Source organism: Plectropomus leopardus, chromosome 4 (genome assembly GCF_026936395.1).
Source record: "Plectropomus leopardus strain MGB_pleo_1.0 chromosome 4, ASM2693639v1, whole genome shotgun sequence".
Taxonomy (NCBI): Eukaryota; Metazoa; Chordata; class Actinopteri; order Perciformes; family Serranidae; genus Plectropomus; species Plectropomus leopardus.
In genome coordinates, this window is record NC_142179.1 from 22,530,855 (window position 1) to 22,558,717 (window position 27,863).

At 40.7% G+C, this 27,863-nt stretch overlaps 3 protein-coding genes across 3 annotated transcripts in view; 2 read left to right on the forward strand and 1 right to left on the reverse strand.

The window, feature by feature from the left end:
• LOC121944124 (uncharacterized) overlaps window positions 1-13,989 on the forward strand; it is a 57,199-nt gene extending 43,210 nt beyond the window's left edge. The window contains 8 exon segments of the mRNA XM_088076020.1: window positions 3-6,323; window positions 6,431-6,544; window positions 7,048-7,161; window positions 8,811-8,969; window positions 9,233-9,315; window positions 11,353-11,497; window positions 11,624-11,806; window positions 11,892-13,989. Of these exon segments, the coding sequence (XP_087932146.1) occupies window positions 3-6,323; window positions 6,431-6,544; window positions 7,048-7,161; window positions 8,811-8,969; window positions 9,233-9,315; window positions 11,353-11,497; window positions 11,624-11,806; window positions 11,892-12,049 (7,277 nt within the window). The 3' untranslated portion in view covers window positions 12,050-13,989.
• A 144-nt stretch (window positions 13,990-14,133) lies between these two features.
• Window positions 14,134-27,863, forward strand: part of LOC148189781 (uncharacterized) — a 102,906-nt gene continuing 89,176 nt past the window's right edge. The window contains exons 1-2 of the mRNA XM_088076863.1: window positions 14,134-15,107; window positions 16,182-16,363. Of these exons, the coding sequence (XP_087932989.1) occupies window positions 16,269-16,363 (95 nt within the window). The 5' untranslated portion in view covers window positions 14,134-15,107; window positions 16,182-16,268. The remainder of the gene's footprint in view (window positions 15,108-16,181; window positions 16,364-27,863) is intronic.
• hapln1a (hyaluronan and proteoglycan link protein 1a) lies at window positions 18,653-27,807 on the reverse strand. The gene is made up of 4 exons (XM_042488067.2): window positions 27,487-27,807; window positions 22,459-22,803; window positions 20,624-20,926; window positions 18,653-20,430 (listed from the first exon to the last, which is right to left on the reverse strand). The coding sequence occupies exons 1-4, from the start codon at window positions 27,581-27,583 to the stop codon at window positions 20,141-20,143; spliced, it is 1,035 nt and encodes a 344-aa protein (XP_042344001.1). The 5' UTR covers window positions 27,584-27,807; the 3' UTR covers window positions 18,653-20,140.

A 27,863-nucleotide genomic window follows, 5' to 3' on the forward strand; every position in this document is an offset into this window, starting at 1 on the left:
CAAAACCGCTATTACCCCGGCATCATCATTGTACAGTACTGAGAAACCAACCTCACTGTCACCTGAAACAGGAGGGACTGTGACCACGAGTGAGACTGAGAAAGCATCAGTAACACCAGAGGCAAGTTCTGCTAGGCTAACAGCAGATGAAGAGGGCTCAGGTGAGCAGACTACTGACATGTCCAGCAAAGATTCTTCAGCACCTACAGCTTCTTCACTGTTTAGCACTGAAAAGCCAACAAAACTGCCTGTTGGGGAACAAGACAGTGCTGTCACAGCTCAGACAGAGAGGTCCTCTGTGTCTCCCATAACTGATAAGACAGAGCAAAGTTCAGTTCTCATTCCGGTGGATGAAGGTGGTTCTGGTGACGAAACCCCCGACATGTTCATCCCTACCTCTTCTGTCACAGGTACACCCCTGTACAGTACAGATGCACCAACAGCAATGTCACCTGGAACATCAGAGAGCCCTGAATCAGATAAGACAAAATGGCCAACACCTTCAGATGAACCAACAGGTTCTCCAGTCTTTGATGAGGCCTTCACAAGCCCCATGACAGTGTCTCCAAGTTTGGCTTCGGTTTCATCATCTGTTGATGCAGACAGTGAGGATGATATGATCAGCAGTGAGCCCACAATGGTGGAGTCCATTCCCTCCATCAGTGGATCAACCATACGCCCTGACACGGGATCATTCATCAATACCACTGAAGGCGAGAGTTCTGTAGACAGCACTGATGATTTTGCTGAAGAATCAATCATCCCAGCAGCTACAGTGTCCTCAGAGTTTAGTACAGAGTCACCATCGGTCACAGCATCACATGAAACTGAAACAAGTGATACTTCAAAAACCGCTATTACCCCGGCATCATCATTGTACAGTACTGAGAAACCAACCTCACTGTCACCTGAAACAGGAGGGACTGTGACCACGAGTCAGACTGAGGGAGCATCACTAACAATGGACTATGTTATCAGCAGTCAGCCAACAATGGTGGAGTTCACTTCTCCTGTCAGTGGATCAACTATGAGCCCTGAAACAGCATCAATGGCATTTAATACATCAATCGTTTCCACATTTTTGGAGGAAGACAGCTCAAGTGATAAAGAATTTACAGCACTCACAACAAGTCCCTATATACTTGCAACTTCTCAACCCATGGCAATCCCCAGTCTCACTATGTATGTTACAAAGGAAACCTCTACTTACATTGACATAGAGAGCTCTGGTGGCTCACCCGATGAAGATGATTCAGAATCAGGTCAAGATGGATCTGGTGCAGAGGTTCCCATTGAGACTACCACAAAACCGCAGGATGAATTTACTGTGGCCACAGATGAGACTGAAATAGATGACACAGTGAGCACATCTGACACATTAAGTGCTGCATCCTTGACTGACTCCAGTACACAGGTTACCGAGGAATTTATCTCATCATCCCAATCACCACAAATGACAAGCACTGAGGTTTACATTACTGAGCAGGGCAGTGGTGTCTTCACAGATGACTCCACAGTAGAGGATGAGAGTTCAGGTGATGACCTTTTTGACCAATCAACTCGAAGTTCTCCTGTGATACCCACTTCTGCAGCAGCTACAAAAGGAATCACTTTGTTATCTAGTGCAGTTGTTTTCACAGAGGAGAGCTCAAGTAAAAAGGAATTTACAAACAAACCCACTAGCACTGCAGCTTCTTCACTTCACAGCATTGTGAAGCCAACAGCAATGTCTCCTGAAATGCACAGTTCAACAGTTCAGGAAAGCCCAGATTATATGGTTTCTCAGACATCCTCTTTGTCACCTTCAGCTTTTTATAACACAAAGTCTCCTGCTGTGACTTTGGTTACATCCTCAGCTTTATTGGATACTGAAGATAAGGAAAGTACAGCCTCTTCCCTGTTTAGCACAGAGAAAGCTACAACAACAGTATCGCATGAAAGTGGATCACCTGATGTCCTGAAATCTGCTGTTACTGCAGCTTTTGGTCTCTACAGCACTGAAAAGCCACACATAACAACAACGGTCACATCTGACCAGTCAGTTGTCAGCATGTCTGTATCTGCAGCTGATAAAGTAACGCCAAGTTTGGCCTTTAATTTGACAGAGGGAGAGAGTTCTGCTGACCAAACCACTAGGATGTACACCTCAAAGCCATCAGTTATGGATAGTCTCACATTTGGAGAGGCAACAGGTGAAACAGAAACCTTGGTTTCAGTCACACCAACCTCTGACGAGCAGGTTTCGTTCCAGGAAGGTGAAATTATTCCAGATACAGAAAGCCTCATCACTCCTGAAGCAACAAACCTTCCTGTTTTGAGCCAAGGGAAAGATGAAGCTACTGTATCTGACCACATAACCCAATCCTCCTACACAACTTTGTCTCTCCATACAGTTGGAGCTTCAGTTAGTGATCACTCTACAATTGATTTCACCACAGAGAGCTCTAGCAGTGAACGTAAGCAAGATGGATTTGAATCATTGTCCACCCCTATTCCTTCCATTATATATCATGGCATTACAGACCAACAGGTTGTGATCATTACTCCCAGTAGCAGCCAAGCCAATACTGACCTAACTGAACAAACACCTACGATGGTCCTTCATGTGTCTGAACCATCAACCAGCACAACTATCATATTCACAGAGGATGCAACAGATGAAGATAAGCTGTTCTCTCAATCTACAGACAGTATTACAGAAGGCAGCCCCACTTCCCAGCTTGTCACCAAAGATGATAACATAATTGATGCAGATACTATCTCCATAGTTCCCTCTTCTTCATTTTACCCAACTATCCAGACAGAGGAAGCTGGAGGTGTCACACCAGTTACGATAACCCAAATGTTGGAGGTAACAGAAGAATCAGAGGGTTCAGGAAATGATAGTGCCACCTTTACTCCTACACCGGTAACTTTCCATGCAGCCTCCACTGATTCACCATTAGCCTCAACATCTTCTGAATATTCACAATACATTTCAAAACTAACAACTGTTAAAGGTATATCTAGTATGGAGACATCCAGTGAAGAGGAGGTCACATCTGCACCACAGGCCACCCCAGCTACTACGCTGTCAGGCTCTGAAGAAACATATGATTTATTGACACCACACACAGTTTTCCCTGTTGAGACTTCTACCAAACCAGTTACAGAGCTGGTGGAGGATGATTTACTAGGCAAAGTCACTCCTTATAATGTTACTGAATCTATCACTGAGATGGATGCTTCCTCAACTTTACCTTCTCAAACTTTAACTGAAACAGCAGACACAGGCTCAGTCACTCCAGTGTCTAGTGAAGAGTATATGGTCAGTGCAGTTGAAAAAGAAAAATCTACGGTCTCCTTACCCACAGCCATTACCGCCACAAGTCATGTCACAATGGATGAGTCAAGTCTGACCATTTCCACCACCGTGCCCTCATTAGCTGTCACACCAGTGTCCTCTGAACCTGGCACAGTGAAATCAACCAGTAAAGTATCTGATGATGAATCTTCAGGTGATGATGACTCAGAAGAGGGTTCCTCAGAGGAAACAGCTTCAGGGTCCTCTGACGAAGGACGAACAGCATCTGAAAAAACAGTGACATCTACGACCTCTTCATTGATCACCACTGAGAGGCTTATCATTTCCCCTGATTCTGGGCATACAGATAAAGGGATTTCAGGTGACCAGAACCAAACCATGTTTAGTGAGGCCATAATTACAGCAGATAAGGCAGAGCACATCTCACCAACCTCAGCTGGAATTGCCACAGGAGAATTTGCACAGTCACCAACCAGTGCCTCCTCCTCTCTCTACAGCACAGTGAAACCATCTGACACAGAAGCAACAGACATTACTGATACAGATGCTTCAAGTGATCAAACTTCTGATATAACAACAACTTCAACGGTGAAGACAGAATTGATAACATTTTCAGTTACTGCACCTGAGACCTCAGATACCTCAACTGCATCATTCAAGACAGTGACATCTGAGAGTATAGAAACTGTAGCCACTCCACTATCCCCTCAGGTCAGCACAGAGAATCCCACCCAAATGACCCCTGATGATGAAACTCGGACAACTGAGATTACAACAAAAGTAGAGAAAGCCTCATTGTCAGAAACAGTTTTACCCCCTACTGGTGGTGCAACATCAACCCTAGCACCTGAAGACAGCACAAGGGACCACATGACCTCTATATCTGCAAAAGAATACATTTCTACATCGGCAGTGTCTTCTTTACAAAGCACTTCAAAGCCTGATGTATTGATTCACTTTGTCACCACTTTTGTACCAGAACCAGATACAACACCATCTGAGGTGTCCTTCCAACAGGCCAGGTCTGAGATCACGTTCACTGATCATCCCCACATTGATATCTCCTCTGAGGAAACTGTGTTGGCCACAACCAGCCCAATGCTCCCCAGTGAGGAGTCAAGCCAGCACTTGAAACCTAAGGATGTGACTCCCCCGACTGGTGTTACGACCATGTCACTGGAAAATAAGACAGCTGAAGCACCAAGCCAAGAACCTATAACCCAAGAAGTTTCAACTGATGCTGAAGGTAGCACACAAGATGGCGAAATAAAGGAAACATCTACTGATGCTGCAATAACTTCAAGTCATACAGATGAAATAGATTCCAAGGGGACAGAACCTGCTGGGGTTGAATATACAACTCCAAAACTTGCAACCGACAGATATGCAAAACCTGAGGAAGAAACTGCAGTGGTCGAAACTGCATCTTCTGCAGACTCGATCTCAGTGAAAACATCTGCAGTGAGTTCAAGTGAACAAACACCAGAGGCAACTGTCTCTTCACTTTTCAGCAGTGAGACTCCATTGACTTCCATTTCAGATGTTACTGATCAAGTGCTGTCTGAGGAGTCATCAACAACGCCACCCAAAATGGTGACAGGAGAGAGTGAAAAGACTGCCATTCCCCCTTCTGAAACAGAAATCTCTGCGAGCTCAGAGACTAAAGTAGTGGCCACCACAATGTCCGCTGAACACATTTCCATTGAATCTATATCAAATGTCCTGTCATCATCAGCACCATCACAGCCTGATGTTATGGTTCAGTTTTATACAACAGTTTCCCCTGTACAACACCTGACAACTCCCCAGGAGTCCTTTGAACATGCCAGGTCAGAGGTCGCACAAACACACCGCCCTCAAACCAATCTTTCTTCTCAGGATATATCAATGACCACAACTCGCTCTATTTTAACAAGTCATGAAGCAAGCCAGATCACAAAAGCAACAACTGCTTCCTCTTCTTCAGTGGCTGTAGCCGTATCTGCATCAGTAGAAGTTGGGACAGTTGAACCTGCAGTTGATCTGGTTTTAAGCGGAGAAACGATTGAACCATCTTCAGATACAGATGCAAAAGAAATAATTTATTCAGATACTATATATGATGATAATATGGATTATCCGACCCCAGATTATGACTCACACAACCCCAGCCTGATTGAATCAGATCCACTGGGCAATGGAACTAAAACGTCAAAAGAAGCAGCATTGTTCAGTACTGCACCACCTGCTGTTTCTCCAGTGTCTGAGAGTCAGCCTGCTGAATCAGTGAGCAGAACTGAAAATAGCTTAGAAGAAAAGTCAACCAAGTCAACTGTAGCAGCAGCTGCTATCACAGTCTTTCCTTCTTCCTCAGCTCCAGTTAGTTCAACATCCTCCTCTAGTTCTGAGAGTGGTTCAGAAAGCATCAACAGCTCAGAAGAAAGCATATCAACAAAAGGCACTGTCAAGCAGCATGGTGATGAGGTTGAGAAAATCACCTCTGAGTTTACATCTGCCACAACTACGTCACCCTACGTCCTTAGCACTGGGACTGAAAGTTTGTCTGCCAGTTCTGAGAGTTTATCTGCCAGCTCTAAGGGTGTGTCTGGTGAGGTGGCAATGACAAAAAAACCAAAGGACAATATGGAGGGACAGTCTCTTTCCCCAGATGAAATCCAGACTATATTTAAGGTAGATCCTACCACAGCTTCAAGGATAGAGTCCTCTAGTGTTGGTGACACCTCTGGGAAAGAGGAAGTTTTGGGCAGAACTGAGGGAGATGTCTCTCCTCACACTGATATACCCACAAGGACTCATACAGAGTTCACAACGACGCCAGCCCAAGCACAGAGCCAGCCAGTTTTGGTTGCATCTGTAGTCACCACACCGTCATCTTTTTCTGCGGAGGAAGACAAACCAGAAACTGACATGCCACTCGTTGAAGGAGAACCACCAATAAGAGGGGAGGAAACAACTGTGATACCTGACACAGGACTCGATTTGGGCCACACCGTCATTGGCGAGACTGTTGAAATCCCAGGTATGTTTCTCTTAAAAAGGCTTTCATTGGAATACGACAAAATATGTAAGATCGGGATTAATTTCCTTTTAATACAACTTTTATCTTGCCTCTTTAAATTTTAACAGAAATTTACACGTGTACGGAAAATATTTGTCTGAATGGAGGATCTTGCTACAAAAGTGGCAGCATCTACTCATGTACCTGTGCTCCTGGTTACTGTGGTCATCGCTGTGAAATAGGTAGGATATTATCAAAAATTCCACCACACATTATCTCACAGCCTTACAGGAATACTTCACCCCCCAAATCATTATTTGTGCATCGATTACTCATCCAGTGTTTCATTGAAAGCATTGATAAGTTTCGCTTTTAGTTTAATTTCCTCTTATAAAGGATGTTCTCTTTGGGAAGTACTGGATAAATGAGACTTTAAACATACCACACATGTTGTGTGAGAGTTTGTAAACAGATGTTTTGACAGTTTTGCTGTTGGTAAATGTGAACCCCTTTGATATTAATTAATCAAGAATTTCCCCTGTTTTTCCATTCTTTGTTCACCGAAGGCATGAGGGGAAAAAAAAAACCTCACGAATTCAACATAACACGGGATGACTGATTGATATACAAATTGTCATTGTAGGGGTGAAGTATTCCTTTAACTTTCACCCAGGAAGCATCAATTAATCTCAGCATTGGTTTTTCGGTTGTCTCTTATTATTCATTATGTCTGTTTCTTGCATAGATATTGATGAGTGCCAGTCAAACCCATGCCGCAATGGAGGTACATGTGTTGATGGGTTGGCTTCCTTCACATGTGTGTGCCTCCCAAGCTATTCTGGGCTGTATTGTGAGGAGGGTAAGTTTGTGGTTAATTTGATGGATTCCCTTCGTAACTTGTTTCTAAGTATTCTGTTTCAGATTAACAAAAGCTTTTCATTTCATTGGTGTTGTAAATGGTTCCAACCATCCATCTAAAAATGTCTAGACTCAGCTTAAACTATTTTTAAAATGACATGATAGAATAAACAATCTAATAGGCAAGTCTTGCATTTGGTAATGTGTTTGGACAATCATCGTAATCACTCACCTGAGTCTCTGGGAAATAAAGGGGAAAAAAATACTATGAGTCATTTGAAATTCAGCCACACTGCAGAAATACAATTAAAAAGTATTGTCATAGGTTTCTGAAGGGCATTGTCTGAGTCATAGATACCATATTTATCTCATCATCATAATTGCTTTTTAACAGTCTGTTTTTAGTATTGCCTCAAAGTTTTTCATGTCAGATAGCACCCTTGAGCTTTAGTTTCCTCAAGTTTCAAACACACAGACTATTGACTCATTTTCAGTGAATCCTATTTCAGACATTCATTTCTCAGTGCCAAGTCAGATGTGGTGTACACTACACTGCAGGTACACTGCTTGACATCAAGTGACATCCTGTTAATTTCCATCTAGGACAAGACAGTTAGACTAGTCATTGAAGTTCTTGGGTGCTCTTCATATACCCAAGCTTCTCTATACAAACAATTAATGGAAAATATACACATTTATTCTGAAGTTCCTATATTCCCATAATTTTACTTTATTTTCACAGTTGTGCCCAAGGGAATCATCTGCCTTGGCTGATTTCTCTAGACCAGAGTCTACACCCTAAATTTTGTCAGGCTCGCTCATCGGTGAATCACACCCATTCACTGAACTCAGACACAGCTGCTGTCTTAGAAAGTTTTGGCAGGAGAAGGGAGGAAAATGTAACTTAAAAGAGGAACAACCCAGAGAATGATTCTGCCTCCTTTTTGTCTGTTAATGTTTGGAAGTTGGATAGAGGAGTGATAAACAGACAGTCAACTGAGTTTATGTTGAGACTCATACCATAAGTAGGGTTAATATGAGGATGGATGTGATAGACAGTATCTCCAACCTTTGGTATAATAAGAAAACCTACACCCATTTTGTAACTTCATTATACCCATTTTAAATCTCATCATCTCTCAAGTTTCTCTGATCAACATAAAATTGACCACTTTCATGTTCCATTAATTCACCTGACTATAATTTGGAATCTTAATTTACTGATTTAGTTTTGCATGTATTGATACCTGTGACATACTGTGAGAAGAGCCTTCCTTAGTATTATAATCACACCTCTTAGCAGTAATTGGCTGTTAATAGGATTTCTGTTTGTTTTGCCTCCCGTCCTTATAGTGCTGATAATAGAGGCTGTAGGAACTAATCCATCACAAGGGTTCCTCCTTCATCATGATTAGAGACAGTAGTTAGAGATAACAGCAGGCCGGGAGGCTCAGTATACTCAGGTGTTAAGAGTACTGTAGATGCAGTAGACTAGATGATGTCATGAATATTAAGGTGGTGAGGTAAATATATGCATGGATGGAAGTAAAATGTTGTCTTTTGAAAATGTTGATTCTTTTATGTCTGTCAATTTTTTGTATGTATCTTTTTCCTGTATTCCTCATTCCCTCTCATTTTCTCTCCCATCAGATACAGAAACATGTGAATATGGCTGGCATAAGTTTCAGGGCCACTGCTACAAGTACTTCCCCCAGAGAAGAAACTGGGACACAGCAGAGAGAGAGTGTCGCATGCACGGGGCTCACCTTACCAGCATCATCTCCCACGAGGAGCAAAAGTTTGTCAACCGTAAGTTAAAGATCAGTGTTGTTGTTAAATCCTACTTTATGAAACACAGTTGATAAGACTGAAACAGTATAAGATCTTTATAAAAGCCACATCAAAAACACAAATAGTTGTACAGTAAATGCAGGACAATTATTCAGGCATCAAAAATGTCATCGCTATCTCTCTCTTCCTCTTGAACTTTATGTAACTGTACAGTCCAAAAAAAGAACATATGGCAACAGAGAAATGTAATATGCTGTATTTCACTCTACCCTGTATGGCAGGTCTTGGACAGGACTACCAGTGGATTGGCCTGAATGATAAGATGTTTGACAGTGACTTCCGCTGGACTGATGGCAGCCCTGTGGTAAGACAAGTTGCTTTCTCACATATTTTTGTCTCAACAAATGTGGCACAAAGACAGTGTAAATATTTGGAAGAGTTGCTGATGACAGATACAGTCATCTAGGGAGAGTCGGTAATTTCAGAGGCTGTGGTGACTTTCTCATGACGTATTCTCCTCTGCCTCATGTTGCTACACCCTGCTTGGTGACTGCTCTGGTAATAAATCTGAAGTACTCTTAAGGCACCATCTTTTAATCAGTGTGAGTCCACTGCAAGAAAACAAATACCTGCAACAATGCAAGAAAATGACAATCCAATGTAACAGTAAGGGAGGAAATAGCACACTTTCCATAAACATCACACAAGTGGGAGCGTGTTCTGTAAAGTGGCCATAGCTGCTGAAGATCCTCCTCACTAGACAGGAAAGTAGCTAATTACTGTGTGCATTGCTATGTGTCGTTCAGATTGATGTCCTCACTTCAAAGATAATCATCCAGAACCAGAGATAGGGGAAGCATAGAGGCGGCCTGGGGGTACAAAGATAAGCACAGGATGCCTATGGAGACCCTTGCTCAGCTGAGAGATGCAGAGGTGATGAGGGTGTCAGTGACGCTGTGTAGAGGGGAGTTTGGCAGGCGTAGACAGGTATGGTCCCCTTCAACCCCCACGCACGTCAGAAAGTCCAGCCAGCAGGCAGCCACCCGGGGGAAGGCCCACCAGGCAGGCAGACACACAGATGGACAGCACCTGTGCTCAGCTGCAGAAAGAGCAACACACTGGATAGAAGCAGCTCAGGGGGTCTGCGTGGGTGGTCACCTCTTGTTGATTTAAGTGTAATAAATAAAACTACTGTTAAATGACTGTGATGTATTTATATTTGAAAACATTTAAAGAAAATTGATTATTATCAACACCAGGGCACAATCAAGTTGGTGTATCTTTGTGTGTGGGGGTGATCAAAGATTGTTTGATTATTTTGAGGAGGATGCAGGCCTGTTGTGCAGTTGATGGGTCACCCATTTGTTAACTTGTCGTGAGCTGAGGAGGAAGTCAGTGTGTGTTTTTTAACCATAATGACAGAGTAGCAGAGCCTCAGGGCATGATTGGAGAAGGGGGGGATGTCACAGCTTTGAAGAGACTGTTTGAACCCAGAATGTGCTGAAAGACTGCAGGTAGCATCAGCTCCTGGTTGAATGCCCCTCGGCACTACAGCTGTGTGTATACTGTAATAATGTGTAAATACACTGTACATCTGTGTTTGTGTTGATTTTTGAGTCTGCTGAATTACATATGAACAGTAATGCTTGGCATGCTGACTGTGTGATGTAATGACATAACACTTATGTTTTTCCATTATGACGAAGCCCCCTAGTGCAGTAAGTATGTAGCATTTAGGCTACTGGATACCAATCATGTCTCATACAAGAAGCGACATGTTGCTGCTTATCGATCTTAGCAAAAGTGCAATGGGCATGGCCTTTCAGAAGGATGTTAAAAACATGAACATAAAGTGCTTGTTCTGGCTTTAGTGTGAGACTGGCTAAGTTTACAAGCCCATTTTATAAATGTGTTGGTTTCTGTACAAGTGTTCTGCAGGGCTGAGCTATGATGAGGTCGCAAGGTTGCTGAGTGTATTTTGGCTTGTAGAAATATACAGTTGCTCCCTCTTGTGGCCATTGATTAAAATAACAATAATGGAACCTGGAATGGAATCTGCTGCCAAAAACAACACAGGATCTTCTTCTTTTTATCACATCTGTAGAAGGAGATACTTGGTGGTAACAATACTCATGCTGATTTGGTAACCTTAAATGTGCTTTGTCAAGCAGGCTAAATATACATAATAGATAACTGCTGCTCCTAAAATAGGTTTTGATGATAAATAAAATTCTAAAATCCAAAATACTGAAATCATAGCATCTGTATCAATGTTAGTGTTTAAATTATTGTTTTGTTTTTGTGCCAGGCATATTAAGATACATTTACATCCAAAGACAGTTCCTTTAATGACACAAAATCATCATGATGTCTTACTCTTTATCCTCTGTTCTACTTTTAGCAATATGAAAACTGGAGGCCCAACCAGCCTGACAGCTTCTTCACGTCCGGCGAGGATTGTGTTGTGATGATATGGCATGAGGACGGCCAGTGGAATGATGTTCCTTGCAACTACCACCTCACCTACACTTGCAAAAAGGGCACAGGTAAAAACACTTTGCACAAATCACATCTTATTTTACTGTATGCATGGATTTCGAGAGAAGAAAATACAAGTCCTCTGTTGCTGTAAAAATCATCACTAAAATGTAATTCTCACCTCTGCTTCTCAGTGGCTTGTAGCCAGCCCCCTCTAGTGGAGAATGCACATACCTTTGGTAAGAAGCGTGAGAGGTATGAGATCAACTCGCTGGTGAGGTACAAGTGCCAGACAGGCTTTATTCAGAGGCACCTCCCAACTATCCGCTGTCGTGGGGATGGACGATGGGATAGCCCTAAAATCACCTGCATGTACCGTAAGTACAAGTATTCGTCTTAAAAGATTTTTCTGATTTTGACACACTATCGTTATTAGCTAACATATGAATTTTCTCTGAACAGCATCGAGCTATCAGAGGACCTTCATCAGAAGACATCAACACAATAGTTTGTACAGCATTCACAACTTCAAGACAAGGCCGGACGAGGTCTTGCACTTTCAACATTCCCTCTATCGGGGAAGAAGAGACAGGACTGATCATAAGCGGAAGAGACAGTAATTGCCATCTAACATGGCACAGCTTCCCCGAGGTGAGAACACATGGCTGACGCTTGTGTGGAAAGAGGAGAAGGATTCCCTGAGGAAAAGCACAAGAGAAAACTCATCAAAGAAACCAAGAGGATAACCTGCAGTTTTCTTGCATTTCGGATGACAAGGGAATCCTATGAAGTGCCTTTTAAAAAGATGTTGATACATGACTTTTCTTATCAAGGGGCACTGTTTTATAACAATGCCAACGAGGATAAAATACTTTCAGCTGGCTACTGGAAAAGCAAAAAAATTCTCTCATCATTCTTTTTTTTAACAGCAGGAGTTTGCTCTTTGTCCTTAGCTTATCAAATAATAAATTCATGACTGTCATCTAATACCTTTATACACCAACTGTGCTATTTAAAATCACCGTAAGTGTTCCTTATTCATAGAAAAAAAATGCTATCGTGAAATTATAGCGCTTATGTTGTGTAAAGGAATCCATTATGTTATTGCGCTGTTTTAAGCTGGACTTCATTTTAATGAGCATGCATGCATATGCATATATACTGAAGTCCTCACATTTTTATATTTGTTTTATGTCAAGACATCCAAATCTCAGACTACAAATGGAGGCAGAGCTGGAAATGACTGATAATACAAAGGGCTCACAGTAGAGTAATAATATAGATCACAAATATCACAAACTTACAGAACTGTAAACCTTTGAAAAGAATCATTCTGCCATCTTTAAACCTAATCAGCACAATTTATTAGCTTTGCTAGTGTTAGTTTTACGTTTGAGATTAATAATACACCGATCTCTGTGGGAATTTCACCAAATTGCTCAGTTAGCTGCTTAAGACTTTCTTTGTGGTGGCATCTTTTAAAGTAACAAATTACTGTCTTTCATTCGCTCCAGCTGTCAATGCATGTTGTCGATGTCAAGATAATTGTTTATGGATAGATTTCTATACAGAGATTTTTTTTAAAAATGTATTGATATTTCTTTTGTGTGATTTTTTGCAATTTAATTTGAAAAATTGCTCTCTAAGTACTTACCGACAAAGCCCCCTGATGGAAATGGATGTCCGTCAGCTATTTTCAAATGAAAGAACGGAGGTGTGGCTTAAGTAGCCTGTATTTTCTGCTTATGTGTGTCCAGTGCATAACTTACAATTAGTCGCTACAGCATGTTTACAAAAACTGTAATGTTGTTCATAATCACATGCCAAAGAGTCTTGCTGTCATCTGTTGCTGTTGTGCCCTGGCTTGTGATGGTTTAATGTTTTTCTTCTTGACACTTAACTTTTCTGTTTTTGTGGTCAATTGAAATCAGCCTTTGAGGGAATGTATTTTGTGAAACACTCAAAAAGACTTGAACATAACGGCTGTTTAGGCACAGATGCATATAATTTATTTTCAAGCTGCTCTTAATCTCCTTACTTGTTCTGTACTCACAGGTGAAATACAGTATGATGCTGTCACCTGTTCCAGCAGTTCTCTTCGTATATTCTCATTGTGTGTTCCACGGGAGACTAGCCACAATCACAGACTGTCTAAATGCATTGAAGATGAAAAGTTAGTCAACAATACAATGGATTTATGCTTTTTGTTTGTTTGTTTTTACATCTTTAATACCAGCAGTGGACCAAAGAATACAGAGGGCCCCATCGGCTGCAATAATGTTCTGTACCATTAACAATATATTTGTACATGTGGATGATTGTGTGTATCACCAGCATTTTCTTAAAATGGAAAAATGTTGGAAAAGTTTTTCTTGTCTGCCTGTGAATGTTTGTGTGTGTGCCTTAATGTGCATATACTATAATTTTATATTTATAAATGTTTTTTTTTTTTATTTTACAAATGTGAATGTCTGGGATGTTTGTGAAATTTTTTTTAAAGAGATCAAACTGATTTTCTGCTTTAAATCACCAAAGAAATAAAATAAATATATGGATATTATATACTAATAGTATTTAATTTTTTACCTTTTAAGGGAACGTACCGGGAACAGTGTTTGGTGTTTAACTGTTTTACATGTGCTCCCTGTTTGTGTAGCTTTTCTCCAGATGTTGTGGTTTCCTGTTCGTCTTCAAGGACATGCAGGTTTTGTTGAGTGGAGAGTCTAGTTGTCCATATGTTTGTCTTTCTGTTTTATAGCATGTTTATGGAGTAGCGACCTTTTAACAGTATCTGGTTTCAGTGTTTGAATAGACAGGTAAAGAGCAGTAGTGGAATGTAACTAAGTACATTTACTCAAGTACTGAAGTATAAATTCGAGGTATTTGTACTTTATTTGAGTCTATTCGTTTCATGCCACTTTATACTTCTACTCCACTACATTTCAGAGGGAAATGTACTTTTTACTTTGCTACATTTATCTAAAAGCTTTATTTACTAATTACTTGACAAATTAATATTTTTGCATAAAATACTTAAAAAGAGTTATAAAATTAAACTACCCAACAGTTTATATAAGTGCAGCTCCGATGACTGGTTGATTAATATCTAATCAAACGACAGAAAATGGCAACTATTTATTGTAAACATTTATGTAGTTTTCTATTGTTTCTTTAGACTTTTTATTTTTAATACTTTAAATACATGTTTCCGATTATGCTTTTGTAGCCCACAGTAAAAGAAAAAGGGATTAAAAGTTCAATAGATAAATAAATAAAACCTTAATTATGTAACCATTGTAATGATAATGTGTGAGGAAATACTTAAAATGTTATAGATAAAAGAAAATAACAGTCGATTTAACACTGTTTAAATAAATGATTGTACATTGAGTTTGATTTTGATGAGCAACCAATTGTTATCTGGTATCGTTCTCGTTGTCCAATGAGATTGTTTGTCCCGCCCACTATGTGTCAGTTTAAATGACGTTGCTGAGCTGAAAGGTCAGAGAATCAGTTTGAAACAGCTAAAAACAATAGAAAGTGTCTCTTAAAATTAATGCACAAGTTATGTTTTATGTCGACAATATAAAATACAGTGTGGATAAAAAAAAAACACACTGCATGTCGCAGCGTGTGCACCGAGGCCTGACGCCTTTTCCAATGCTAATTTGCTCACTGGTGAGTTGAGTTGGCCGCTAGCAGTGATGCTAATTTTCGCTGTGCTAAACGTCTTTAACCTGAGCTAAAGTCTTTAGCGTCTAAGTTGCGCTAGCTTCAATGCTAAATGAAAGCCACGTAAAATCGCAGTCGACTATACTAGAGCCGTTGGTGACTTAAAAGCGTTAAATTTAATAGGTTTTAAAATACTGCCAAGAAGCAGCATGTTCTGTTATGTTGGTACAGTAAGAATATTGTTGTTTATGTTTTTTTTGTTCATGCACTCTGAGTACATTACTGCAGCCTGGCGACTACAGATGTGCTTTGCGTGAATTTAAATGTTTTTTTACCATTAGCATGGGGATGTTTGTTAACTGCCTATAGTGAATTTATGAATATTTAAAAGTAGGGATGCACAGTAGTGATTTTTTTTCGCTTATGTTCGATATGCTGATGTGTAACTCATTTGGCCAATTACCGACCAATACTGATATATCCACTTTTTCCACCACCTTATTTTAGTGACCTTCAAGTCACCTCTGTCTTGAAATTAATTAATTAATTATTATGCATACTCTTATCATAATGGCCCACCAGCAGGAGACCTGAAATACAATGCTTTTCAATATACAGTATGTAATGTTCATTCTGATGTTTTGTACGTGTTCATTTTGTTTATTAACAAAAGAAAAAATACATAGTTTTTTATTTATATTGGCAGAAATAAGCCTGTTGGATTATTCTGATATTTCATTTTAAAGCCTATATCTGTGATTAGTGATGACGTGGTGATATTATCGTGCAGCCAAATAGCCAGCTATTTTAGAGGTGTGCCGAATTTACAGAATTTATTCGGCTGTGTTTTATATCATGCACCTTAACTGCAATTGGGTATTTACTGCAAGTGTAGTTCTCTAAATTCGTTTTTTAGTTTGGATATGAGAGAAATTGGGATTTTTTAAAACTGAGTTAAACTACACATGTTGTACAGAAGTTGTATAAGAGCATTTAGTTAACACAACTCAATTTAATTTCATTAGCTGTTCTCTAGCCCATAGAATTAGCATAAGAGTAATAATCTGACCTCATTTATAGATCAGGTTTTGTGGGAGTCCCTCTAAGAAGAGCCAAGATTGTGGAGGAAATCTCAGAGCCATTGGAGGAGATTCCTGAGATCCGGAGATGATTTCAGAGAGGACTATTTTCCAGTACCGGATGACGAGCCCAGCCCACGAGACTGAACACCAGCTGGCAACTGAACACCTACATCAAGTGAGGTAGGAGTGAACTGTACATACACATCTAGCTCACAGGAAAGAGAACATACATACCAGAACTGTGATTTATAAAGCGACATTAAACCATATATTGTATATATGTATATATTCATATATGTATTTTAATATATGTGTGCACTGTTTGTTTTTTTTAGTTTGTTATTATTTTCTAAGTTGATATTCTGGCTTGAACGTACCTTAGGGATTCCACCTTTTTACCACTTTTCTAAGCACTTAATATATGCAAACGGTATCTATATTTGAGTCCTGTGATTCTGTCATCCTTGGTTTTCCATCCTCTTGGCTCACATTGTTCCTAGTTTTTCTTTAATGTGGTACAATCGTTACATGTACCTGTAACATCCCTTTTCAACATTTTCAAAGCAGGACTTTTACTTGTAACAGAGGATTTTCCCAGTGTGGTATGAGTATTTTTACTTAAGTAAATGATCTGAATAGGCTACTTCCTCCACCACTGGTACAGAGGTGAAATTAATGAAAATGTTGGGTCCTCTTACAATGAGTTAAATTCTGTATGGAGGATGTAGTGCTGTGGTTTCACCAGAAGGTAGTGCTATCACTCCAAGCTATAAACCTGAGTTTTTGTCTGCCCAGTACCAAGGAAAAAGGTAGATATTTCATTTCCTTCCACGAAGCACAGACACAGCTCATGGTAACTCTAAACATAATGTAAGGAATTCACACTGAATTCTGTGTATCACCATCACGCTCTCTAGAACATCACACCAGTGTCCCATTTTCAAGTATTGCGGTGTCTTGCACATACATCAAACACTTTTGAAAAACCCATCAGACATGGTAGCATGGGAGCAGATAGGAAGTGGCAATGTGAATTATAGCAAACATATGGAGTAAGAAGTGGATTAGGTAAAAGTGAATGCTTATGCTGAAATGGCTGATGCTGCAGAACTGTGAGCCTGCATAAGTATAGCACACTACAGTTTTTTTTGTCGATAGCATGGCTGTAGGTTGCTCCTCTTGAATGTCAAACACTTCTTATACCTACATGATGGTGCATAAGGGAAGCAGATGAATTCCCTTGGTGTAAATACAGAAGCTTTTTGAATACATTGCAATGCACCACAATTCCCACAGCAGCGCCTCCTTATACAGCAGTGACTTGAGGCTGAGATTGCCTAATAGCACGAAGCACCATTACCAGAGTAATAACATCAAGTTGGTCGAGCTAATCTTTGTGTTAGTTTGGTTTGCTGTGGTTTTCACTGTGACTGCCCACTCTGTCATTAGAGTAGACATGACTTGTGATTAAAGGCTGCTCCTGGGTGCCCCAAGGAAGAGCAAAACCTATATTCCTGCCTCATGAAATGCAGATGTTTCATGGGTGATCAGCGGAAAAACCTGGCTGTCTCAGCCAAGTTTTCTGTGGGATTTAACAGGATTTCTTGGTTTGTTTTGGAAAGGAAACCCACCCTGGTTCCTCCTGATGTCTGTAGACTCCGTCTAGTCCGAGGCAGTGTCTATCACTCAGTCATTACTCTGCTATTTTCCCGTCCGTTATTGGGTCTGGGTACCTGCGATTGACAAGCAAGCAGGATGTAGCATTGTCAGACTTGCTGAAAGACAGCACAACATGCGATTAGTTGAAAACCACAGAAGCAAACAAAATTAAATGTGCAGCATTACTTCTGCAAAATAACATTTTACGAGAGCAATTGCTCATCAGTTTAAATGTGTGCTTCCAGCATAAACAAACCCAGAGGCAAAAAAAGCTCACTTTGCAACAAATGTGTGCATTTAGTGTGTAGTGTGTAATAGTATAGTTTACTCCTCAGATTTTCTTTGAGATTTCAATATCATTATTAGACTTTTCTATGCTGGACTTAAGTCCTCTGTCGCTGCAGCATCAACAGAACAAAAGTTTGCCTCAATGAACTTTTCACCATCTCATACATTTACATTTGTCTGGCATTTCACTGCTGAATCAGCCTAAATCTGACCCCATTCCCATGCATTCCCACAAGCACTCTTAAGCACTGTGTTACTGTTCCCTTTGTCTAACTTAGTGGTGGGCTGGCAGCCTGGCACTGAATAAAAAAAAGCCAAAGAATAAATAAATGAGAGGGGAGTCTAATCTTAAATCCTCTCTACGACATGGGTTCATGCCAGATACATGGCCTCTAATTTGGCATCTTAAACAATGTTGTTTCAATCTCTGCTTAAACCTCTTTATCTTCAAATAATGCCTGCTGATTTTGGTCCAGTGGAAATAGATTTTTATTTTTGTTGAAAAAAGGGACAGTTCAAAAATTGATTTAAAAGTCTTTATTTTAAACTGCTTTGTTGAAAAAGGTACATGGCGATAAGATACAAAAATACCTTCACCATTTATTCATGCACGAGTGTATACAAATGCACAAGTGTGAGAGACATTTTGAAGTTTTGCTTTTTCAAACAATGCATCACCATATTACCAAATGTGACTTGCAGTAAGTACTGTATGTCAGTGCCCAGGGTTAGAAAAAGTAAAACACAAATATTTTGTATCTGATACCTAAGAAGAGTGCTATCTCATGGTTGTGGCACACCTTTATATTACCATTTTTTGGCAGTTTTTGACTTTTAAATCCTAATTATTTACTCAGATCCAGTCACTACAGCAGTACTACCAAGAATCTTTATTTAAGAAGTCAGATTGGATTTCAGCCCACACGTGTTAGTTGTAACAACTGTAATATTAGATTTACTGTCCAAGAGAATTGCTAACGCTGTTAGACAATCAGGGGTGTGTTTTGATAAATGTTTGTGTTGGGGTAAAAGGTGAAGATCTGTACTTATTCTGCATTCACTGTCTGACTGAAATCTTTCTGTTTTGTATTGCTTTCTAAAAACTACACTACTCACAAAAATATCTGAGTGGCAAAATCAGTTTTTTTTCTTTAAAAAAAACCCATAAACATGTAAAAAACTATAGTGACAAACATTAAAAAAGTAAAAAAAAAAACATTTTGTTAAAACAAACATACTGCACAAGATTACAATAATAGAACTGTTTTTCAAATTGTAATTTGGAGTTGATTTAATGGAGGCTATCACTGCAGAATAGGTCACAGTCCATCAAGACATACATTCATTTTCTTGTTAAACAGTAAATTTGATCACACCTCCTCAAGCTGAAAATACTCCCTGCAGTTTAAGAGATTGTAAAAGAGCTTTAACTCTGATTAGAAAGGAAACCAGTTGAATACTTACTGCAGTATAACATGTATATATCCTTAGCTCAACAGTGATAGTTATGCTCATGCCTCTGTAATCAATCTAAGGTTTTTCATCAATGTGATACATGCATGAGATATCACATTGCTTTGTTCTTTAGATAAATTTCAAAGCAGCAAATATCTTCTGCACGTGAGCGTAAACTTCACACATCTAATCATTCTGTGGAGGACAAACTAAACTTAAGTCATGTTTCACAACCGTCAAGTTCTTGTCTCTGTCACATCACTCATACATAAATACCGTTGCCTTCTCCCCAACAGTCCATGTAAAATTAATGAATGCACAGTTAGAGAAAAACAAAACAATGGCTACAAAATATTTTTGTCATTCAATGCATATGGAAGTAAGGTGTACAGTATTTGTGTTTTACGGGGTTAAAAAGGGTTATCACAGTTTCAGAAAGGCATTGAGCTCATGCTAGTTAAAATTCAAAGCTTATTGGCTTTATTGTTGATTTTATTGGTTGTGGTTGTTTGCTGCTCTTTGGTGGTTATGGCTACCCGACTCCTATCTACTGCCTCACTGCTCATCCTTGTAGCAGTAGACGCCATAAGACTTTAGCATCTTGTCTGGGAATCCGACAAAGCGCACTGCAGCTTCATCGGGGCTGCAGTTCTTGCGGGGCCTGGAGATGGGGTAGCGGACACTTCCGTCAGCCAGCCAGCCGGCATCGCAGCGATCGTAGTTCTCAAGCTTCCAGGCGGAGTAAATGTGACCCACTTTGGCGATCTCCGCGCCATCGTCTAAGCATGCCTGCACAGCCTCGTCAAAGGTCAACCTGTCAGGCTGGACCAGCCAATAGAAACGTCCTGATAGAAACAAAACAGATGATCAGGAGAAGAACTTTCTTGATAGGATTTAACTAGTTAAAAGTATAATTCCTACTTTTGCACCACCAAGCCATAACAAAACCATAAATTGCATTATGTTTTTGGATGCAAGAATGTCAAATAACAAAAACAATGTATGAGGACAACTGTTAAGCAAATCAAAGAAACTCACCATTAAGTGCAGGAGTGAAGCAGAACACGTCGAAGTGGCCTATTTGTTTGTCACGGAGGCCATAGTTTCTGACACCAGGTCCGTTTTTGGTGCCACCACAAGGCTCTCTGGGTTTGGTGATGGGATACTGCACAGAGCCATCAATCAGCCAGCCAGCGTTACACCAGTCTAGGCCGCCTTTCCAGGCCTCAAACAGCTGGTCATAGGTGGCGACAGAAGCATTCTGATCCAGACAGGCCTGCACAGCTTCATCAAAGTTTAGGCTGTAGCGGCCCAGATGGGTAAAGTATGGGAACACGACACCTGAGCGAGGCAGAACACATGAAGTGAATAATATGTGTACCTATCAGCCTTTTTTTTTAGTTTTATGTTAATGAATGTAGGCCTGGTCTTTCAAGTCTAGTAGCTTGCAAAAGGTCCGCTGTTGTCTCCAGAGGGCAGATTTTGCTAACTTATTCATTTTGTGCTTGTCTAACTATCTGCATGGAAGAAAAGATTATCATTTGCTAACTAGATGTTTACTGCTGCAGAACTAGATAGTCCTGCAGCAGTAAACATCAGAGCAAAAATACTCTTAGCTGCTATGACTGTACAGATCCAACAAGAAGTAATATTATAATAACTCAAAGGTGAATTTAAGCATTAGTGCAGTCCAATTCAAGAGAAATATGAACATGATGCTGCAGCCTTAATTGCACTTGTCATCATGGTGCCTTTCTCATACCAAGTTTTACCTCAGTACACTGCCAAGTGTATGTCATTATTAGCAAAAGATTTTGCACGTTCAAACAGCTGTATGAAAGTAGCAGAATGTTAATATCTTGCCTCAGATTACATGTGCGTGTCCAGCCTCCACCCAGATTGATCCTTCACACATGTGGTAAGACTATCAACAAAAGGTGGCTGGGAGCCGCCCTTTAGTGCAGAAACTCTTAACACACTGCAGTAATTTAGTGCGTCACCATGCATGGTTCCAGGGATCTATGTAAGAATATGTTAATAGCCCTAACTTGCGTGAAAAGCTGTTTGTCTTCGTATGGCACATTTTAAAAGGAATACAATTTAGTGATTATAAAATCTGATGAGTCAGTCAGATGTTTGAGGATATGGAGCGGAAAAGATGGGAAATGTGTTTCTGTTTACTGATGTTGAACAGTATTCAAATGTGATCATGGCTGAATCATTACAGCGGTTGGATAAATCAGCACAAGCTGTCTGTTCTTTGCCTTTTTACCACAAGAAAAGAAAGTGTGGATGTTTTTAATAGCTTTGAAAATATTTATCTTGAGGTATGCATTTTAACAGGAAAATGACACATTTAAAATAACTGATGAAATGTTATGATTGTAAACAACTGGTACATTAAAGGGGAACTACGCCCATTTTCAAAATTCATAGATGTAATTCCTAGTGCCAAGGACAGTCCAAAATTAGTAAACATGAACAGCTCTCGCCCAAATAAATACAACTAGAGTGCTTAAACTTAAATTTGTGATGTTGTCAAGTATAAAGTCTGGAGCGGCTCCATAGACAAAGCAGTGGCAAAGATGTTCTAGATGACACTGATTGTACCCACGGAGACATCCTGAGTATGTATGGGTACAATTTCTGTTTCAGAACCGAGAACACTACAGTAGTATAAAACTCATTTGGGTATAAAAAAGAAAAACAGCTCCAGACTTTACACTCTATGTCATCACAAGTTTGAGAACTTTCTGGTTTATGGCTTTGAGAGTAGCTCATGTTTGCAAATATTGATTTAACTTTCACAGGCCGTGAAAATGTTCCCCCTTGAACTAATACTGTTAAAGCCCATCCTCAAAAACAGGATTTACCATCAGTGGCGATGCTTTCCACTTCCAAAGTAACCTCTTGCACGGTGTCTTCCATCCCATTGATGATCTCACAGCGGTATTTTCCCATGTCGTCCTTGGAGACGTCAGTTATTATTATGGAGGCATCTTCATTGTCAAACTCCTGCATAAAGACACGGTCCTCGAAGCTACCGTAGGTCTTCTTGTGGAATCCCATTGAAAGCAGCACATCCTCATTCAGTGCTTCATCATCTGCCACCTTGGTCCATTTGACTCGGACACCAGTGTTGCCAAAGGACACGGAGTCTTTGGACAGGAGCCGGCAGGGCAGGGTGACGTTGGCACCTAAGTCTGCAATAACCTTAACTGGGAAAGAGGAAACATGGCATATTCTTACTGGGGTTTGATGGCGAGAGGCTCATAAGACTTGGACTCATACCGGAAAATATGATGTAATGTTTATACAAATTAGAAGTATATTTTACACAGTGGTTCCAATGACTGCATCCAGAATTTTTTGATTTGACTTTGTGCTTGGCATGAAACTTATGCAGTGAGAAAACACCAAAAAAGGAAAAAAATGCCTGAAAAATGCTTTGTCCCATTCTTCTCTTTTTATTGGTCTTTCTTTTAGTACATAATTGTTCCATGGTATGTTTTGGTGTACTGTATGTATTATTGTACAACATGACATACACATAAAAGCATTCTCCCACACATAGCTATCAAAGAGTCTGGGTGTAGCCTGTTTGGTTTAATAGATACAGAACTGGACACCAGCCAGTCTTCAGCCCCTGGAGCCAATCATCCTCTTCAGTCTCTTTGCTGCTCTTGTCAGTCCTGGCACTTATAAGCCTTCGTTCCTCAGCATTAACTCTCAAAATGAAGTGCTTATCTTTCATTTGCTCCATCTGATTTATGTTAAGCATATCAGGCACCAAGTGAATAACAAGAAAAGTAATCAGATAATATAGTAAATGATACACAGAATCTACTAGTCATCATTTTTTCTTGCAGGTATTTCCTCTGTGCACTCCTGTCCAAACTAGACCACCCTTTAACTCCAAACGACAGATCATTTGTGTCTCACCATGGGTTCCCACAATCTCCCTGACCTCTGTGTTTAGACCCCACAGGGGTTGCTTTGTTAACAGGACCCCAACCAGCTAGGGGCTGCCTGTGCCAGGCAATAATAAGCACCAGATGGATGGATGTACACGACCCCTGACCCCTACTACCACAGGTATAGCCTTGAATAATCAGCTCTGTAAGTGGAGTCAAACACTGCAATGCACAGGACTTGTAAGATAATATGGTAATTATACAGCTAAGTAAATCAACTGGCTTTTTAGCTATAACTGCATACTTAAGCAACCAAGCAATTTTTGGCTGGTTAGTCCCACTGCAAAGTTTAGTATTCACTAAAAACCTGAGAGCTGCTGTATTTCTGATTTATTGTCCTCCCACTTACTCAATATGAATGACTTGTGTCTGTCTGTCTCTCCTGTCTGACTGGGGTTGCCAGCATTTGTGTGGAGGCGCCTCATTTTGAGCAGCAACACTTTGAGCCATGACTTGAATACTGTGTCACTAGCTCTTCTACAGGGAAAACGTTTCCCACATGGGTAATAGGGGAAATAATAGGAGCTGCTGGCTCACTGCCTGTCGCTCTGATCAACCCATTCACCCCCCCTCGCAGCACATGCACACACAGAGGAGTGACACCGAAATGACTTATAATCAACCCCATGTCAGAACTGTCCCAAACCTCCATTCTCACCACACAGTAGACACGTGTCTGGACTTTGTTCGGTGGTGCTCAGATCATTAGTATCGAGCTCTCCTACAGAAGGATTTAATTAGCAGAAGCACTGCTGACAGACCTAATCTACCCTTCAGTCCAACCTCGTGCCACTTTTCCTTTCATTTTTTTTATTTCTTTCATTAGACTGCAAACCTTCTCATATGCCAGAGACTACTTCTGTTACCCAGACACCACGCCCAGTAGCCTCACTTGCCTCTTGACTGGTCAGCAAGATGCCAGTTATTTTATGAGGTAAGAAACAAACCCCTTTTTTTGCTGCTGCTAATTACGAATGTCTTCAAAAGCAGAGTTTAAAAGCCGTCTGGACAAGAGACCTCTTTGCCTGCTCTGTCAGTGACGAATGACTCACAGCTTTGCCGTGCCTCATAAATTCTCTGCATGGGTAGCAAATGCAAGAAGTGTGATTGAAACCTGTGGGATTCAGAATGACTAAACTGCAAGCAAAAGCCCTTGCCAAGGTGAAGCTGATGGTGACGTCAACATTTATGTCTAAAAATTTCCAAATGATTTAATCTCACATAGAAAATTAGAGTAGATAGAACAAAGGGGTTCATTGTACTGTCTAATGGAAACATTGTTCTGTACAGAGAGAAAAACCACCCACTGGATGTGGTTTGTAATCCCAATATGTGAGATGGAAGGAGGGGGTTGATTGGACATCACAGTGCCAACAAAATGCATAGAAAAGCTTGGAATGAATAGCTGCTTAAGTGGTAACCTAATATTGATCTTTAAATGAGAGCATAATAAAGAACTCAGTCTCTCTGACATATCATATATTCTGGAACAACCTTGAAGGTAATAATTCCTGCGAGACAGTAGCAGCAAGCAGACAGGCATGTTCAAAGTAATTCCACTCTTTCCTGCTCCTGCATTTGCCAGCAGACATGTCCCACAGGAGAATGTGGCCCCGACCATGTGGGGCACACTACGCTCATAAAGCAACAGCCTGTTGTGTGTACTCAGCCTTTCAGGAGAGAAGGAAGCCTTTCTTTTCTTTGTCACACCTTACCCGCATAAGTCTCTCTGAGGTCAAAAGTGACACCACAGATTGTCACAATTAACATAAAAATGAGTTGTCAAATAATTAGGTAAAATGGTTTTCTATCCGAAATCTTTGTTGAGTGCAGCTGGGAATGTGAACACAGCAACAGTGTAAACGAACACATGTGCATGACAATAAAAAAGACCCGCAGCTGCAGCCAAGACCCACTGCCATTTTATGACCGAGCACAATTCTCTCTCACTCTGTTAAAGGTTGTAATAGCAAGCGATTGGAACCATCTGCTTCATCGTAACACCAAACCATAAACCAACAACAACATCACAGTGGTCCAAGTCTAGTCAGTGACCTATATTTTCTGAAACTACAACAGCATAATTATGCTGTTAAACCTCGAAACATAATTTGTGCTTAGAGTTAATTGGCTTAAATCCCTCCTCTATGAAAGGATAGAAATCATGAAACAGCAGCATTGCGTATCAGTGCGTGCCACAATGTGCCACGCCCTCTGACGGAGCAGCTAGATATGAGATGCTTTGCAACATCCCACAGCTTTAGTCTCTTCTGCTGCTGGCCCGCTTGTGTCAATATGGAGAAAGAATTAACAAGCACAGCTGGGACAAACACAGCAGGCCAACTCCTACACACCAATTCCAATAAACTCTTTCCTGCTGTCAGTCATGCAGAACCGGCACACAGTGTGGGTGTACATCGCTCACATGGGTTCACAATCCTCAGCACACATGTAAAGCAGACTGTCATCACAGTCATTTGTGAATTAACACAAATGCAAAAGCACCAAACATGGCTCCATCAGCATCTTCATCCTCTAGCCTAAACACATTTTCAACTTAGGCCCCAGCCCCAGCCCATATCCGGCCAAGCTCCTTTTCCCACCCAGCCCTAGCAACGGGGCCAAGCCTCAGTAACCAACAACTACAGTGAGCATTAGACTTAACAGACTATTACCTCACAGGGAAAGACAGAGTCATTTGGCTGCTGTTCAGCATGGGGCTCTATACGTTTGGCTGCGGGTCATTAATCTTAACTTTGCTCCTGTCAGGCTGCCGGTTACCGTAGTGGATTTCCAAAAGCTCCCAGTGCCAGAGTGAGTCAGTAGGTATAAGGACAGGCAACGCCCCGTGAACAGACAGAGAATACACCACTCAGATGGCCAATGAAAGCCATACTGTATGGAACAATGATTAAGGCGGCCTGAACCTCGCCAATGCGTTTACATCATGCAGACGCTGAGGTCATGTATAAACATATGTGTACTTTATGGACACAGACCTGTTACATCACTGTATAAAGGGAGCGATTGCAGTGTTGGGATAATACAACATCATCGTCTCCTAGAGCAGAACCATTCTCCCCACAGACAAACCATTTCCTCCCGTCCTGGAAGAGAGAGAGCTGAGACACCCATAATTTGACATCTACTGAGTCAGCTTGCAGGGCTGCTGAAAGCGCATTAAAATCATTCATATGACATAAGAGTGTCTACTACAGTTTTTTTTTTCCCCCTTTCACCACAGCGGTAGATCTATTCTGGTATTTCATAGCTTGCAGTTGCAGCAACAGTTTCAGTGTGTCATCCTGTAGGCAGGTGTGAATTTGAATTATAACAGCCTCATGATGGAATGCAGGTGCTCTCTGATAAGATGTCTTTTATTTAAGTTTTTATTTTTTGTCTGTTACGACTGAAGAGGACGGGCTGATAAAATGACAGGAAAAAATGACAAAAGGTCAAGACTTAAAATTAGGAAATTCCTGTTGATTTTTGCATTCTTAGTGAGAATTTACATCCAAAAGGAGGTGAGCACTACTAGCCCAGTTTCAGCCACTGAGGCACATGTGACCCATTTAAGAGTACAACCAGTAGTATTAGTGGTTTTCATTCAGTAGTGCAGGCAGTGAGCCTCTGTGAATGGCAGTTCATGCTGTGGTGGTCTGTATGCAGCAAGTCAATGAGTCAATGGTGAGTCAGTGTGTGTCTGTTACCCCAGAGACGCCTCTGTTACCTACTGCTACAAAGACCCTGTTGTGCACAACCCTGAGCTGTGGTACCACTTTACTCATCCTCCAGCTCTTCTTTTTCTTTGTGCATGGTAACACTTGCACATACACACTCATGCATTCAAAAAAGATGGCAACAGACACACAGTATCACCCACATACTTTGATATCAACCTTTTTTTTCACATGAATTTAATCTTACCTGTCAGTTGTGGTGGTGAGGGAGAGCTCGTCGGCTGACTGTACGCACTGCCAGCAAGGGTCAGGGAGATCATTGTGATGCACAGCAGACTCGTCATTTTCTCTTTTTTTCACACAAATATTTTTTTACTCCAATATAAATACAAATATAAGACTTTTTTTTTAAACTGCACTAAGTTACTTTAGCTGTTAATATTTTAGTAGAGCCACTAACTTTTCTTCTGATTTAATTTTTATTCATCAAGCTTTCCCCTTTTCTGTCTGTCTTTGTGCAGCAGCAGCCTGTGGTGCTACTGGAAAGTTTGGGCTCCTCAGAGGTCCAGACAAGTGCCTTTTATTGAAGCCTTACATGGTTAAGACCACTCCCCCCTCCCATCA

Coding starts and splice junctions, on each gene's coding strand:
- hapln1a (XM_042488067.2), bottom strand. CDS start 27,583: ATGACGAGTCTGCTGTGCATCACAATGATCTCCCTGACCCTTGCTGGC. Junction 22,804..27,486: donor CTCACCACCACAACTGACAG/GTAAGATTAAAT, acceptor CCTCTTTCCCAG/TTAAGGTTATTGCAGACTTA. Junction 20,927..22,458: donor GGAAAGCATCGCCACTGATG/GTAAATCCTGTT, acceptor TGCCTCGCTCAG/GTGTCGTGTTCCCATACTTT.